Source organism: Chroicocephalus ridibundus, chromosome 8, assembly GCF_963924245.1.
Source record: "Chroicocephalus ridibundus chromosome 8, bChrRid1.1, whole genome shotgun sequence".
NCBI classification, from domain to species: domain Eukaryota; kingdom Metazoa; phylum Chordata; class Aves; order Charadriiformes; family Laridae; genus Chroicocephalus; species Chroicocephalus ridibundus.
This window is the reverse complement of record NC_086291.1, coordinates 27,065,149-27,080,094: the sequence shown is the minus strand read 5'-3', so window position 1 is coordinate 27,080,094 and position 14,946 is coordinate 27,065,149. Positions and strand designations below refer to the sequence as shown.

General features: G+C 37.2%; 2 protein-coding genes across 2 annotated transcripts in view; one reads left to right on the top strand and one right to left on the bottom strand.

Annotated features, from left to right (window-relative positions):
* CDC73 (cell division cycle 73) overlaps nucleotides 1-14,946 on the top strand; it is a 113,116-nt gene that overhangs the window by 58,412 nt on the left and 39,758 nt on the right. The window lies entirely within an intron of this gene.
* On the bottom strand, nucleotides 35-8,354 carry LOC134519249 (beta-1,3-galactosyltransferase 2). Its single transcript, XM_063343137.1, has 2 exons — nucleotides 7,740-8,354; nucleotides 35-2,854 (listed from the first exon to the last, which is right to left on the bottom strand). The coding sequence occupies exon 2, from the start codon at nucleotides 2,715-2,717 to the stop codon at nucleotides 1,449-1,451; it is 1,269 nt and encodes a 422-aa protein (XP_063199207.1). The 5' UTR covers nucleotides 2,718-2,854; nucleotides 7,740-8,354; the 3' UTR covers nucleotides 35-1,448.

Genomic DNA, 14,946 nt, shown 5'->3' with positions numbered 1-14,946 from the left:
TCAATTTTATTAAATAATAAAAGTACATCAAATATTTGTATTTTATCCAATTAAAAAGTCCCAGTCAAACAGAAAACTAATCACAGTTCCATCATTTGGTGCTAAATGAGAGGTGGGTATTGCTTACCCTGGCACTGTGACAAACAGTAATAACCTGAATCTGATACAACTCTGCTGCAACTTTGTTGGAAAATAAACTTTAAAAGTTCTGTTTGTTTAAAAAAGTGGAAACCTGTAAATAGGGTTAACCTACTTCTCACAACTTATTTTCAGTGGTACGTGTTGTGGCTTTAATTTCTAAAAATGCGTAGATTTTGTTCTTGCCCATATTGCTATCTGGAACTCTCAATTTACCATGACCTAGTTTTCCCCACCTATAAAGTAAGGTGTGTGGCTTAGTTTTCTCCAGCAGACCTATTTTTCACTTGACTGATCCTTTTTCTTTTTGGCAGGCAGGAAAGAGCAAAATCAACAAAGATTTGGTTGGTTTTCTCCCTCTTTCCACAAAATGGGACATTTTTGAGACTACAGTGAAAGACTTGAAGTTCCATTTTGCATTTCTGATCAGCCTTTAAGTTATCTTGAAGTTACATGAGGAAATTACACAAATTAATTGAATCTGCTATTAAAGATGCCAAGATGAATGTTACTTGGCACGAGATTTTAGGAGCTCGCCCTATGACTTCTAGAGAGTGAAGTAACTTAGTCGGCATTTTGAGGAGAATCTAGTTGAATCCACAGTTGAATCTAGAACATCACTTGCATTTCCAAAAGTGACGTACAAAGCAGCAATCTTCTGAACTTTGATTTCGTTTATCCCTCCTTCCTAACCAAAATAAGCAACCTTCCCAAAACTGGACCTACTTTAAGAGAGTACTTAGTGTTTTAGGGTGAACTGGTAGTGTCTTACTAAAAGTGACATTGGTAAATGTGTTGGACCTTAATGAAGCGTGTAACTTGAATGTGGTATTTGAAGGTAAAACTGATCTGCCCTTTGTGCATTTCCTTAGTTTCTCATTTTTCATTTTATAGCAATTCTAGATAACAAGAAATCATTACATTGGAGAGAACTAGAGCTATGAATGCATCTTTAAAACAAAGTTTTAGTGTGGAAAATATGGTCAATTATATTTTATTGGCACATAAATCAGCAATTGTACCACCAAAGTGTGCATGCTTATTATTGCACATTAACACAAAAATCCCTATATACCACCTTCTTTTTTTCCTCAAATTTGCTGGGAAAACCTTTTGGTTATAGTTTCACAATATTCGTGTTATCGAGAGCTATACTTTTTTAACTTAAAAAAATAATTTTCAGACTCCACTATGTGATGGGGATCAACTAAAGGCTGTCCCATTAAGCTCATCCATTTTCACTGTACATGCGTTCAGCGGTATTTACAAATTGCACATGGAGTACGTCTGGCAGAGGGAGCGTTGTCCTTCTAGTGCAGTTTACGATGGCGATACCTGCCTGCTTTTTCTTTCGCTGCATTGGCACAGGCATTGTGCTTATTTTGTTGTAAGTGGTTCCAGTATTTGATCAGTTCACTAGGTTGGAACTGATGGGAGGTAATTAGGTGGCTATATTTACAGCTGGAGTAAGAAACTCGCCAGTGATTGAAGACAAACTCATTGGGTGGAGGCATAGGGTCAATTCGTAGCTTGGCAAGACAGATCCCCACATACACATCCTCTAAATGTAAACGTCTGATGCTTAGGGAGACTTTAAATATTTTTTCTGCTAAATCTCCAGAAAAAACATAACCGGTTCCAGAGCAGAATACAGGGTAACGTTCACTTGGATACAAATCAGGTGGCATGTACCACTTGCTATCCTTGTTCCTATTAGGTGCATAACCTCTCATTAAATAACCTGTAAAATACTTGTGCCTCGGAGGAAGTTCTGGTTTCAGAAGCTTGTGTATTAAGTACTCAGTATTGACAAACATATCACTGTCAGTTTTCATAACGTATGGAACATGTGGACAGTAAGATGCAACCCAGTTCATTCCCATCAGAGTTTTAATGGTTAAATTATAGTAGGTGTCTAAGTATTCTTGTTGAATGATGTCATGGTACTGCCTGCTTTCCTCTAGTATGGTACGCTGAAGGTATCCATTTATCTTGATGCTTAACCCCAGCAAAAAAATACGAACAATTTGGATGCCAGGTGTCAGGCTTTCATTACCCCAGGTTTGTCGAATAGCTTGTCTAGCTTCCACCTGGCCCGGCTCTGCAGCTATGAGCAATATTAGAAAAGGGGTCTTCTCCTGGCATTTCTCAGGCTCGTTGATGATGTATTTGAAATGATACGAAGCTGGATGCCCAGTACCTTTCTCATTGTAAATACTTCCATTGGCACTGAGTGTATTTTCCAAACCAGTTACTCCTTGCGGTGACAGATCCGTGTTGTTGGAGTTGGTGACTGTTAGAGGCCTGAGCGTCTGAGGTACGGTGTCTTTCCATGTGTTCCTTAGAGAGCTGTGGTTTGTCTCACTTTTTGTGGATCTAAATCCTCGTATAGTATAAGCCATGGGATTTTCTTTGAATCCAGCCCTGCCTGGCAGCCAGTCGTGATGATTGAAGAACAGAAACATAGCAAAAAGAAATACGAGAGAGACCAGGCCAATGAGATGGGTGCGAAACAGAGACCTTTTGGTATTCCAGGTCATCTTTGCAAAGCAGCAGTGTCGTCTTCTCCACTGAAGCATGTTGTAAGAATCCAATGATGGGGGTATGAGACAATGGCCAAGCAAAATGCTTTTTCGATCTTTTTTGAATCCGCTGCTATTCTTTGGTATTCATTTTCTTTTGTTCATGTCGAGTAATTGTCTCCAAATGGCTCACTCTGCAAAGATTTAGAAAAAGAAAATCAGAAATCTTTAATTTTACATGCTTATAATATAAAAGGTTACAATGAGAAAGTAGATGTAAACATAAAATTGACTTCAGGTGTTTTTTGTTTTTTTTTAAAAATCCAGCCCATGTTAATATGAACAAAGTTTGATAATTTTTTTTTTCATGCTAAAAAACAACCTTGTTTTATGATTAAAGTTGACTTGGTTTGTTAGCTTTTAAGAATGCTTTTTTCATGGTAAAAGTTTTGACAAACATCCTGGGTACCAAAGATAAAAAGAAAAAATAATAAATTAATCATGTTAGCAGGAAAAATTGTGAAGTAGACATAAATAACTTCATGTATCCCGACTGTGAAATCCTTGTACAGTGTTTGAGAAGGACTGAATGAAAAGGCCTTGATACCAGATGGAAGGTTTATTGGCATTAATTAAAATTGATTTGACGTGCAGAGGCTAGTACGGCTCACAGTTTAAAAACCTTTTTTGTAAAATGGTCATGTATTGGTGGTGGGACAGACGGCGCAAGGTTGATTATGGCAGAGTTGTGTTAGTCACAGTACACTGCTTGGCGTGTTTCCACCGGCCCCGACTGTGTTCAGAAAGTCAATGAGAAGATGCACCTGTCAAAATTAATTTTCAGGGTCCAGTAACCTCACTGCACAGCCCTCGGATGGGAACGCATTTTCGGTCACCTTTCAGGCACCTTTAACCTTCTACTCCACATTGAAGGAAAATATTGAATGGGACGCTTGGCTGTTGTGCCAGGCTCATATGCAGTTGATGTAGAATTAAGCTGTTGATTTTTTTAGTAGGCAGAGATCTTAGGTGAACATTCATATCTACTGGAAGGAAAATTGTACAGCACTAAGTTACTGGCAGACTATCTGAGGAACATGATTTTTGTTTTTTTCTCTATAAATTTATATGTAACTACTATAATTCTGGTATCGTACAGAAATTCCAAGTATTGTTACCAGCAGCTGTAACTGTAGGAAAAGGTGCCAAAGTAGTCTGTGCTTCATTTTCTCTTAAATTTTTTTCATATTCAAGAGCAGAGTCAATATGGCAGCTTCATGATGCTGCATATTAAAAGCTGATCATATCATCTCGTAAATGAACCTTTCACTGCACAGTAGCAATTCGTTTGTGATTTTCAATTTGCTCTAATTTATTTCCGAGCCCTAGGGTTTTGTCTAGGAGAAAGGATGACACTTGAACAAGAGTCCATAGAAAATGCCATTTCTAATATAAATGTATAATTTATTAATTCCTTGACTATCTTCTAAAACCAATATTTGGATTAATTTCTGCATTTAGAAACTAAGTGACGTGTTATATGGGAAATTACAGGATTTTACATTGTAAGGAAGTAATTTAAGATGAGATGGCAGTTGAATAATATATCATTAAATCGTATGTGTGTGACAACATTCAATTTGCCTGGTTCCTGTAAAGGAAAATTTGTATTTCAAAAGGGTAGGGAGAGACGCATAACTGAGCTTTATTTTAATTACTGTATGTCAGTTTATATATAAACAAAATAAGGGGTGTGCGGAAGACGCCTCATGCACAGTCTTTGGAAGCGAGGGGGAAGCGGTATTGCGCCGGGTTGGAGTTGTCTCTCTTGCTGGCCGCCGCTAGGAGGAGCAAGTGAGCGGCGATTTTAACTGTGCCTTGCAACAGTCTACACGCATCTAAAGAGGCGGCACGGCTCCTCAGTTCTCTTTCTGAAATAGCAAAATATTTACCTTGTGACCTGTTAAGCTCTTTTCTGTCGTTCTGCTGTTACACAGCCTTCGTAAATTTTGTTCTCAAGCTCCCTGAAAGTATTTCTGATTTTTATTTTTTTTTTTTAACCTGCTTGGGAATGATGCCACTTACTGAAGACTGAGCTATCTTTATAAAAATTATTTTTTCCAGTCTACAGCTGTTAAACACGTGTGTCTAAAGTATGTAGCCTGAGAATTAACCTGAAATTCCACACGACTCTTTTTATGCAGCTTTAATTCAGACATTATCCTTAAGTAAAAGAAAATAAGCCCCCAATGTAGAAGACTTATGCTTATCTGACTGCTTGCACCTGCTTTTGCCTGCTTAGAAACTAAAAGCCTGCCTTCAGAACTAATAATTTTTAGTTTCTCTGCAGTGTGCAGTGAGTTTTAAATGAACAGTCAGCTATTTGGGAAGAATATCTCTGCATAAGCAAACATAAATGTCACCCTAGATCTCAGGGAAATTAATTGTTTGATACCAGTTTGGAGGGCAACAGTGGGAATATTTGATTAATTATCATTCCATTGCATGTGTACGCAGTTCAGGAAGAAAGTCAAAACCAGTATTTCACGAATGTGGAGTAGTAGGAATAGTAGAATTCAGATTAATTTTGTCACAGCGAATTGTTCCACTTCTAAAACTGCAGTTATTAGATGCAAATACTTCAGCAAATCTGCACTGCACTATTAATCTGCGTTTATTTTTTAACTGAGATAGTGTTTTGCTGTGCACCTATTTTCATATGGTAATAGGTGAAAGTGAGAATCTTATGTAAATATTTGTGTAAACTGAAAACTGTTTCAGGTGCTGTTTTCACATGATACAGTGAGAAAGTGTCCCAGAAAAGGCAGTTGTAATGGCTGAAACCTTTTTTTTTTTTTTTTTCTTTAAGGCTGCTCACATTGTGCACATTAAAATAAGTTTTACAGTGAGGGATGGAACTGGAGTCATAAGTGACTTAGAGTAATTTCCAACGTATTTCCTTGGTTTTTCTTTAAGGTGGGAGTTTCCTAGAAAATCTTCGATCTCTGTTTGCCCTTTAAAAAGGCATTGTATGGATAGGGGAAGGACCCACATCTGTTTCACAGCTTCATAAAACTGTTGACTTCAAAAAACAAGTCTCTTTTTCTTTGTAATTCAGGTGTAAAGCATTTCAAAATATACAGCGGGTATTAAGCATTTGAAATACGGCGATAGCAATTGCTCCTTTAAAAAAATACTATATGCTAGAATGCATTGTTTAAAAGTAATGTAAGCAGCTATCAATATGTATTAAAACAACATCAAATAGTGTCATAAGAATACTGTTTTCCTCTCACTTTTTAATTAGGGTTAGAGTGCTATGCTTTTGTCCAAATACTTAAAATTTCATTTCACAGAAGCTTGTGAACAGGTACCAACCACTGGCAGCAGATAAAAACCCCTAAGTATAGCAAGAGGTCTCTATACAATCACCTTGTCCTCTGAAAGTGTGTTGTTGCATGTAGCTCTGTATTTTGAAGATATGATTTATAGTATTTCTGCTTCATTTTTTGGCACTTGACTGTGCAGTCACTGATGCATTATCGAATGCCAAATATATAAACTGTGAATGCCTCTTGAATTTTTATTTGTGGTCTGTGCTCTGCTGGTGTTTTGGTTCCTTGTACTTTCAGTTCTGCTCTATAATTATAGCTTTACAAATTGAAGCATTCGACTTCCTATTCATACGTCCTGGATTTTCATATTTTGATTAGCTGTGTGGGCAAACTCTTTAATTAGAGGGAAGAGTTCAGAAGGCAGCCCGAGTCTGTATTCTGATAAACAGCAGCAGCGGTTGCATATTAGGCCTCACCTAAAGTGCCTGAGCTCCCTTACAAACTGCGTTAATCTTTTGCACAAAACACTGCTTGGGATGAGGTTTGATGTGCAGGTTTTTAAATGTCAGATATGAAAGTCACAGCGCTAGCTAGGCATGCTTCTCCAAGAGTATTGCCCAAGGGTAGAATTTTTTGTTTTAAAAGTTCTGGAAGGAGACTTTACCTTCTAAATGTCTTAAAAGTGGTCTGAAACCAGTGACTGTTGTATGCTGCGTCCTTAGGTTTGTTAACTCTTTGCAGTTGCAGTTGCTTTGTTGCGTGTTAGCATTGCCTTGGGCAAAGAAAGCACATTTATATTGACATTTAATGATTTATTATAGCTTACTGGTAGATTCTGCAGATAAGCACTTTCTTTCTGTGGTGTATTAAATTGCTATAGATTTAGGTCTTAAATTTGTACTGTAAATATTCATCTTGTTTGTTTGCCACTAGTGATGAAGTACTTAAATTTCAACAATAAATAGAAATGAATGGCAATTAGATGGAATGTCGTTTTACAATCAAAGTTAAACAGTCAGTGTTTTCATATTAAACAAAAATTGTAATGATGGCACGAGATAAGTTACATGCTCACCATTTTGAGTGTATATTGTTTGAAGGTTTCCTTTCGGGATGTCAGGGGAGCCTGATGTTACTTGTAAAATGTGGTGCCTGATTGCCCTGCTGATAGTTTAAATCATGTCCAATCTTTTGCACGGTGCCAGTATATGCTTGGCTGGTATTCGCCTGATGACATTTTGCTTATGTTGTGGGGGGAAAATGCAAGTGTAAAAAGGTCTGAAGGTACTTTTAAGATAGCATAATTTGACCGTGTGGTCTGTTTTGATGGTTCAGTGCTCTCAGTGTGTCACATCATGTCCATTTTACCGGTGCTTTAAGATTACTTCAGATAAGGATTAATTCTGACCTAGTTTGAGAGGATTTCTAGCTGGTTTTTCTATATTAGAGGGGCTTGAGTTTTTAATTTCTCAGTTAAAAGCAATCATTACAGTAGCAACATTATCCCTTTAATCCCTCCTCTCCAGCTACACCAGCCTTGTGCAGACTGAAAGCAAATGCATTTAGTAAGTGTAAGGCAGTGACATTGTGCTGTGGGAGAGGAAAACCTGCTGGTGGAATTCTTTCTCCCTGTTCAGAGACATGTTATCTCAGGGCTCTGCAAATTAGGAACGATCGTTATCTGTAATGGCTGAAAAGGTAACAGACAAATCAAATGAATATCACACACAAGGATTTGACATACCTTCCTTGGTCAGGCCATTTATGGTGCGAGGATTATATCCACAGAAAATAGTTTTGGCACGCCATCACTTCAGCAAAAAAGATGCTATCGAACATGCGCACATCCCCCAACAGTCTGCTTCCTGCGATTGCTTTTCACGGTATCCAATCTGTCCATCTGTCTGCTCGTTGCTGTGTTACCTTCCTTGCTCATAAGTGTTGTCCTTGTCTCGGGGCTTTTTGTTCATCCTTCAAACAAAAGGACAGTAGTTCTCGTTTCTCTTCAGATCGGGGGCGGTCTGGCGTTCACGGACGATGTACTGGAGCTTTTACATCTGGTGTTTCCCTGGTCGGACAATGCAGTGCTGTGTTCTCTTCTCCCCAGTATCCATATTTCTAATGGTAATGTTAGCAGGGAGTGCTAGCGCGTAGTGGTTCGCTTGCCTTCAGTAATAGGATTTCCCTCTATTCCTTCATTGTTGCTAGGCAGTAATAGAAATGGGTTTGAGCTGCTTTAACCGAGGATTCTGGTCTATAAAATCCATTCCGTAGTTCTTCAGCTGCTGCACAGGCAGGCAGCAGTTTAAATGTGGACTTTGACAGATGCTGTCTTCTGACAGAGCAGAATTTAACGTCACTGCTTGGCTGAATCCCACGTGATTGTTTGCATTCATTTTGACTAAATGCAAAGGCAGCCAGAAAGCTTTACAGGCTCTTGCTCCTATTTGATAAATGATACATCATCAGTTCAAGCACAATGATAGGTGAATAGTATAAAAATTGTATGATTATTAAATGAGTGATTGAGGGGTTTTACAAACTGTTTTCACTTTTCCTTGACACTGTAACTTACGATTCTCCAGGGGATTTTTAATGCTAGACATTCTATTCCCGTATTCCAAAAGCTGTTCTGCAGTGCAAAGGAATTATAGGCATTTAAATACCGAAGCTTGATTTAACCCATTTGGCTCTCTTTGACTGTAAATCTTTTTTGCCTTCGTGCCTAAGAAAAAATAAAAATGTACTTTGCTCATACTTCCTTTACACATGCTTACTCTATAAAAGCTGCCTATTGTAATTTTAGGTTAGTCAATTAAACTAGACGACACTAATGTATAAGCACATGCTGTTAAGCTGCCTTTCTGCTGTTAATGGCTTTCTTCCTTGGTAAAGGTCGAAGTCTGATATTGCAGAATTGGGGGCACTTGATTTCAATTATTGATGGATCTGAAATGTCTTTTGTCTGTTACAGACATACCTGTGTTATAGAATTTGCCTTTCTGGTCCTAATGAAACTTGTGTTCCTTTCATTTCTGTGCTTTTAATGACTGACCCTTCTATGCCGAAGCATCTTATTATATTTAATATATGTTATAAATAAAACATCACAATAGCTCAGAAAATAGGAAGCTAGCAGCATATTTACCCAAGTATTTATTAGCCACTCTGTGTGTCCAATCTATTTTGAAAAGTTAATGACTAGTTCTTTAGACTGTTGGTGGTTGTGAGGGTTTTTTTTTGTGGTGTGGTTTTTTGTTTTTTTTTTTAAATAGCCGAAGGATAAAGAAAATAAATTGCTCTATCATATGGTATCTCCAAGTAGTAGGATTGGGGGTAGGTACATCCTTTACTGGCAAATAAGGCTTCCCCGGGCAGTCAATGTGGTTTACTATTCTAGGTACGTATTCTGATAATTTAGTAGAAACATAATCAGATTTATATCCTCCTAATGAAATCATCTGTGTACACTAACTTTCTCTGCTAATTTAGTCTTGTTTTTAATGTATGCATTTCCTATCCTGATGACAATTTCCATAAATCCTGTGATCCTATCTGTGGACATTTTAGGAGCATGGGCATATTCCCTAAATATTAATTATAAATATAACATGCATATCAATAGAGACTTGTATCTCCTACACTCTAAAAAATGTTGTATTTAAATAAAGGGGCGGGGGGGTGTCAGTGGGATGGTGGAGTGAGAGAGGAGACACCTGTATCCAGCACCATTTACTGTTCTGGGACAATTTATGAATAATGGAGAATCAGCCCTTTGAAAGGTTGCATACGTGCTCAGGCTACTGAATTTTCCACTTAAACACGTAAAGCTTTCTTATCCTTACCCTATATAATATACGGAACTTTATATAATCTGTTGCTGTATGTACAGAAATATGTGACAGAGTTTGACTAGGAATATTGTCAATTTGCTGCATTCTGAGCTATGAGTAGGATATCAAGTGATATATGTAGTTAATTTACCCATGTTAATTTACAAAGAAGCAAGTAATGGGGTTTTTTAATATCAGCATGTAAATTTGCCTCCGATTTTTGAATTTTCAGATAAGACACATAGCATTGTACTTGGGAAACAAGTCCAAATCTCAACAGAATGGTTATTAAAATCCATAGTGTTTCCACTTAATTTGTTCACTACTGCTTCACTATACCTGAAGTGTATCGCCTAAGGTTTGTAAGTTTTTTTTAGTGTGTTTACATATTGGGGTGGGCAGAGCTGGTTTTGTTTTTCCATAAATGCTCATTATTAATTATTAAAGATATCAAAATCCCAAGGGCCATTTTTTCTAAATGGAATCTGTTTTAAAGTAAATTTAGAAGGGAACAGACATCAGCTTTGGCTTTTAATTATGTGACAACATCACTTGTATGCAGCTGGTAAAGTTCAGGCAGAATCGTTGCCTGTTGATATGTGTAGAACATGTCGTCTTGCTATATGAATAAATTGAATACTGAATTCTTAAATCTTAATGAACAATTTCTTTTATTCACTTATTCTTTGCTTTTAAAGGATGAACAGATCTTTGCTCATCTTACAAAAAGTAAGGAAAAGCTTGTATTTTTCTGCTACTTTCTATCTGGCTGTGATTGATGCATGTTTTGAGGGTCGAAGTTTCAGGTAGATATTCCTTTTCTTTTATAGCATTTTTTTCTTTACTATTTTTATATGATACTCTATGTTTCCGGGTGTTTCAGGAGGGCAGAGCTTGCTTTGTACTGGAAATATGACCTGGACGTTTAAGTAATCTTGCTGGGCTGGAGGTTGGAATGAGCTTTATTTCGGCTAAATCTCACCGTGAAGGGTCAGTGGACTGCTTGTTCTTGATCCAAGGAGTAGTATGTTCTGTAATGTTACTATGGTTACATCTTAAATTAGAAGCTGCAACGTTAGTGTTTGAAATGCTGCCATCTATTAAGACTAAGAAGGAGTTACTCTGATGTGAAGATGTGCAGCGTGTGTGTAAGGAACGCTACAGAGTTACTGTGTGGCCAGGGAAAGCCTGACGGTTTAGTGAGTTCTGCAAAGCTAGAAGCAGATGCAAGGAGTAAGACATCTACTTAAAATAACCTGTGCACATGGCAACTGTGAACTATGCAAAATGTACTTATGTGTAACAAAAGTGTGTAAGTTTGGAATATTTTCTTCAAAAAACTTAAACTTCCTGCATGTTGTTTTTAGAGGTTATCAGTAGAATCTTGTCTAACTGGTTTTAAAATAAATCAGACCCTAAGGATGGGCCATTAAATAAAGTTGTCTCTTGACAACATTAACAGAAGTTTCTCAAATCAATTCAGAGTGGTCGCGACAGTCAGGTGTGTATTGCTTGGTAACTTTTTGCCTGGTGGCCACGAGTCCCATGAAAGTTAAACTAAACACGTACATCATAGCTGACCTGTCAACTGAATGTTCCTATGTGGACCGTGCTTTCTGGATACTTCATGAATACTTTGCAAAGATTATTCTGTTTTATCATAGTAAAATGTGGTATTATTTCAGCTGTAATGTGTTGAAAACCTCTCAAGTTGACAGTTCAAAATGATTAGTGGCAACATTTTCAAGGTTGGTTATTTGCTTTTGAACTTTATTCTGGAAATGTGTTAATACAAAATGTCATAAATGCTTAGTTGCAATTTTCATTGCTACGAATTATTATGTACATGGCCAGTGGCCATTCTGCTCTTCTGCTATTAGTCATTTAGAGTGAAGAGGACAGGGCTGTAGAATATTTGTAATTTGCTTGGCTACTTTGTGATCTCTACATGTTTCTTAACTATCACAAGTGTGTTTTTAACTCTATGAAAAACAGCAATCTAGAAATGACCACAAGTGTCAGTATTGCCTGCCTTATTTTCCTTAGCAGATTTTCACCATTGCTTAGCTAGTTGAGAAACCCAGTTTACACCTGCTACATTTCTTTTTTATAAATGATCAGGACTTTGCACCCTATTCTAATCATACCCAAGCCATGAACTTAGTGATTTCATTCATCTTTGAGTGTCTTAAACAGAAATACAGCGATATAGATCATTCTGAAACGGTGACAGAACACTAGAAAAGGTTTCCAGTTATTGTGAAATGTGTATATTTTTGTTTGCTAATGATAGTTGATAATTGGGTATCATTCAGTAAGGAATATAAGCACATCCCCTAACTTTGCAAAGTTGTGAGAGGGGGAAAAGACTGAATGATCTCTTCAAGTCAGGAGGGTGCTTCTCATTTTGTCTGCCTTCGGAAATGTTTCATAATTCTGACGCTTGTATTTTTTTATTAAGTAAACTGACGTTCTAGGTATCCAACTGGGATTCAGTCCATTCTCCTACCACAGCCTCCTATGAGGAAGACAGGTTTGAAGTGCTTCAAAAGTCACTTGAAAAGACAAAATAAAAATGGTTTTAGTCTACTTTATTTCTGTTCTGGTTTTGCCTTCTGCAAATTTTACATATTGGATGCAGTTGGATGTCCAGACACGTTTCTTCCCTCAGTAATGTGTTGTTTGCTTTATCACATCTTCTTTCTTTTCTGTATTCTGATTTTTCATGTCTTCCCCAAGGCTTTGCATCCAATTATTGCTGATCTCAAGTGCTAAATGCAGATTATTTTTTTCCAGGGGATGGACAACATAATTTCATTTGTATTGTGCAGTATTTTTGGTTGCGTGGTTCTCCCCTGATGAAGTGACGATCCACTGCCAGCAGTAATATTTTCTGCCTGTCACAAGTATTCCTTTTGCATTCTGTGAAGAGTGGGGACTTTATGAAGCTTTGATTCAGCACAGCAGGGGAGGGAAGGCCAAGCGGCAGAAGCACCAAACGTTCACAGGCAGTTTAAAGAACAACTGTGGAAAATAGACTCTTGTTTTTCCCCTTACCTTATGACTTGTTTCATTCCACCTGCCTGCATTATATGATCAAAGTTACCCCTAACACCCACCCTCACAGCCCTAGCATGAAAATTTTAAATGAAAACTTAAATGCTTATGGAAAGTGAGACTTTGGGGGAAGAACTGCTACTAAGTATCAAATATCTTTAAGTAGGAAAGTGGCATCCTATGGGAGTTAATGGGCCACCAGCTCTTCTGCCTAAGCGGAAAAATGTGTTGTTCCAGCTGTTATCACCTTCCAACCCCTTCTCTCTGTCCAATTCCTTCCCGCAGCAGGCACAGAAAGACCCTTTTCCCTTAGGCTATCTTCAGGCATCCAGCACTTCTCCCAATGGTTAGAGGAGTCTTGGCCCATCAGGTTCATCACCAGGATGCAGACCACCTGCCTTGCAAGTCTTCCTTGGACTGATGGATGGGCTATGTAAATTTTTATTTTTAAAAGATTTTTTTGGGAGGAGGCTGATTAAGAGATTAGCAGCTCCAACTGTTCATCTGTTGGCTAATTTTTTTCCCCTGTATATATGATTTGTATGTGAATCTGGAGGCGTTTTGTCATCCTCAAAAATTCCTAGTTTTGAAGTTGAAATTGGTGATGCAGATGTTCAGTTAATGTTAAATAATGTGAAATTGAAGAGCTGGACTTTCAGAACTGTCAGAATTTCATGTGTCTTGGGGTTGAGACCTGTATTTACTCTTTCCATCTGTCACATTTCCTCAGTAGCTTTAGAACATTAATTCCTCCAGCTCCATCCTGTAGGTATCCTCATTTACAGCTAATTCAGTGGGACACAGAGGGTTTACAACAGAAATAACAAAGGTTTAGTGAGTGTCTTAAATGCCTGAAGCCTTTTCTTCAAGCACAGGTGCTTAAACAAAAAAAAAAACAAAAAAAACAAAAAAAAAACAAAAAACCAAACAAACAAACAAAAAATCTGTGGAAAAATCCTTTCTCCAGTGATCCAAGAGGTCCTATCTCTAATAGATCTAAGCAATATTTTTTGATATCCAACAGAAAACTTGGATTAGAAAATGGAGAATAAGTCCCCTTTTAAGAGCAGTTCCCTACCGCCCTTTCTTTGACCTGTTGGGGAAACTAAAATTACTCAAAACACCCTGCACACCACCTAGTTTGGTAAAACTACTTCAGCTTGGCCAACCAGTATCATGTATCTGTTTTTTTCCTAATGTTGTTCCATGTTAATGATTCCCTTAACTTGAAGTAGTTTCCAGTCAGTGTGTATTAATGAAAAGCTGATTTTTTTTTTTTTTTAATATGTGCTGAGTTTTATCATGTAGTGTGCTTAATATCATCAAACCAATTGTTTCAAAGTTAATTCTTTTTTGTGGCAAAAATCCTTTGGAAGTAAATACTCATTTGTATATGCTTCTCATGAACAAAGAAATCAAGTTACTATACAAAATGACTTTGCATCCCCCTAGTTGCCAGTCTGTCATGCAGACTTTCTCTTTCCACTTTAGAAATTCACATTAAACTTAAATGATAGCATCCCTTTAGTGACTTCTAAGGAAAAGGAAACTATACTGTGGAAATCATGCTTTTTGTCTGAATAACAATGTTCATAATGCCTTCTGTAATCTGTAAGTTTCTAGATTAATTTCATGGTCCTGAGGATATTTTTCACGTAAATTGCTAATGTAGAGTCAGAGTCACCAGGACTCCTAGTCCTCAAATACATGATTTAGAGGAAATCCTTAAAGCTCAGTTTGTATTATGTTAATTGATAGAGAATATTGGTTCAGAACTAGAGAATTTTTATTGTTCTTTGCTATCGTAAACTATATTTCAAATTTAAATTCCAGATGTTTTATTTTCTGTAACTTGGTGGCTTCTAACAAGAAGAAATCAGAGATAGCTCTCTTGCATCTCATCCATCTTGGCATAATAATAAAAATCATTAGCGCATACTGTAGGGAAGTGTGTGTCTAACAGAAAAAAAATACTGGATATATTTAATATAATAATGCTGAATTCATAACATTCAGCTGAAAATTAAATATTATATCTCTATTACAGATACAGAAAAATAT

What these genes read in the sequence shown, in the direction of transcription:
- LOC134519249 (XM_063343137.1), bottom strand. Translation starts at nt 2,717, where the DNA reads ATGCTTCAGTGGAGAAGACGACACTGCTGCTTTGCAAAGATGACCTGG.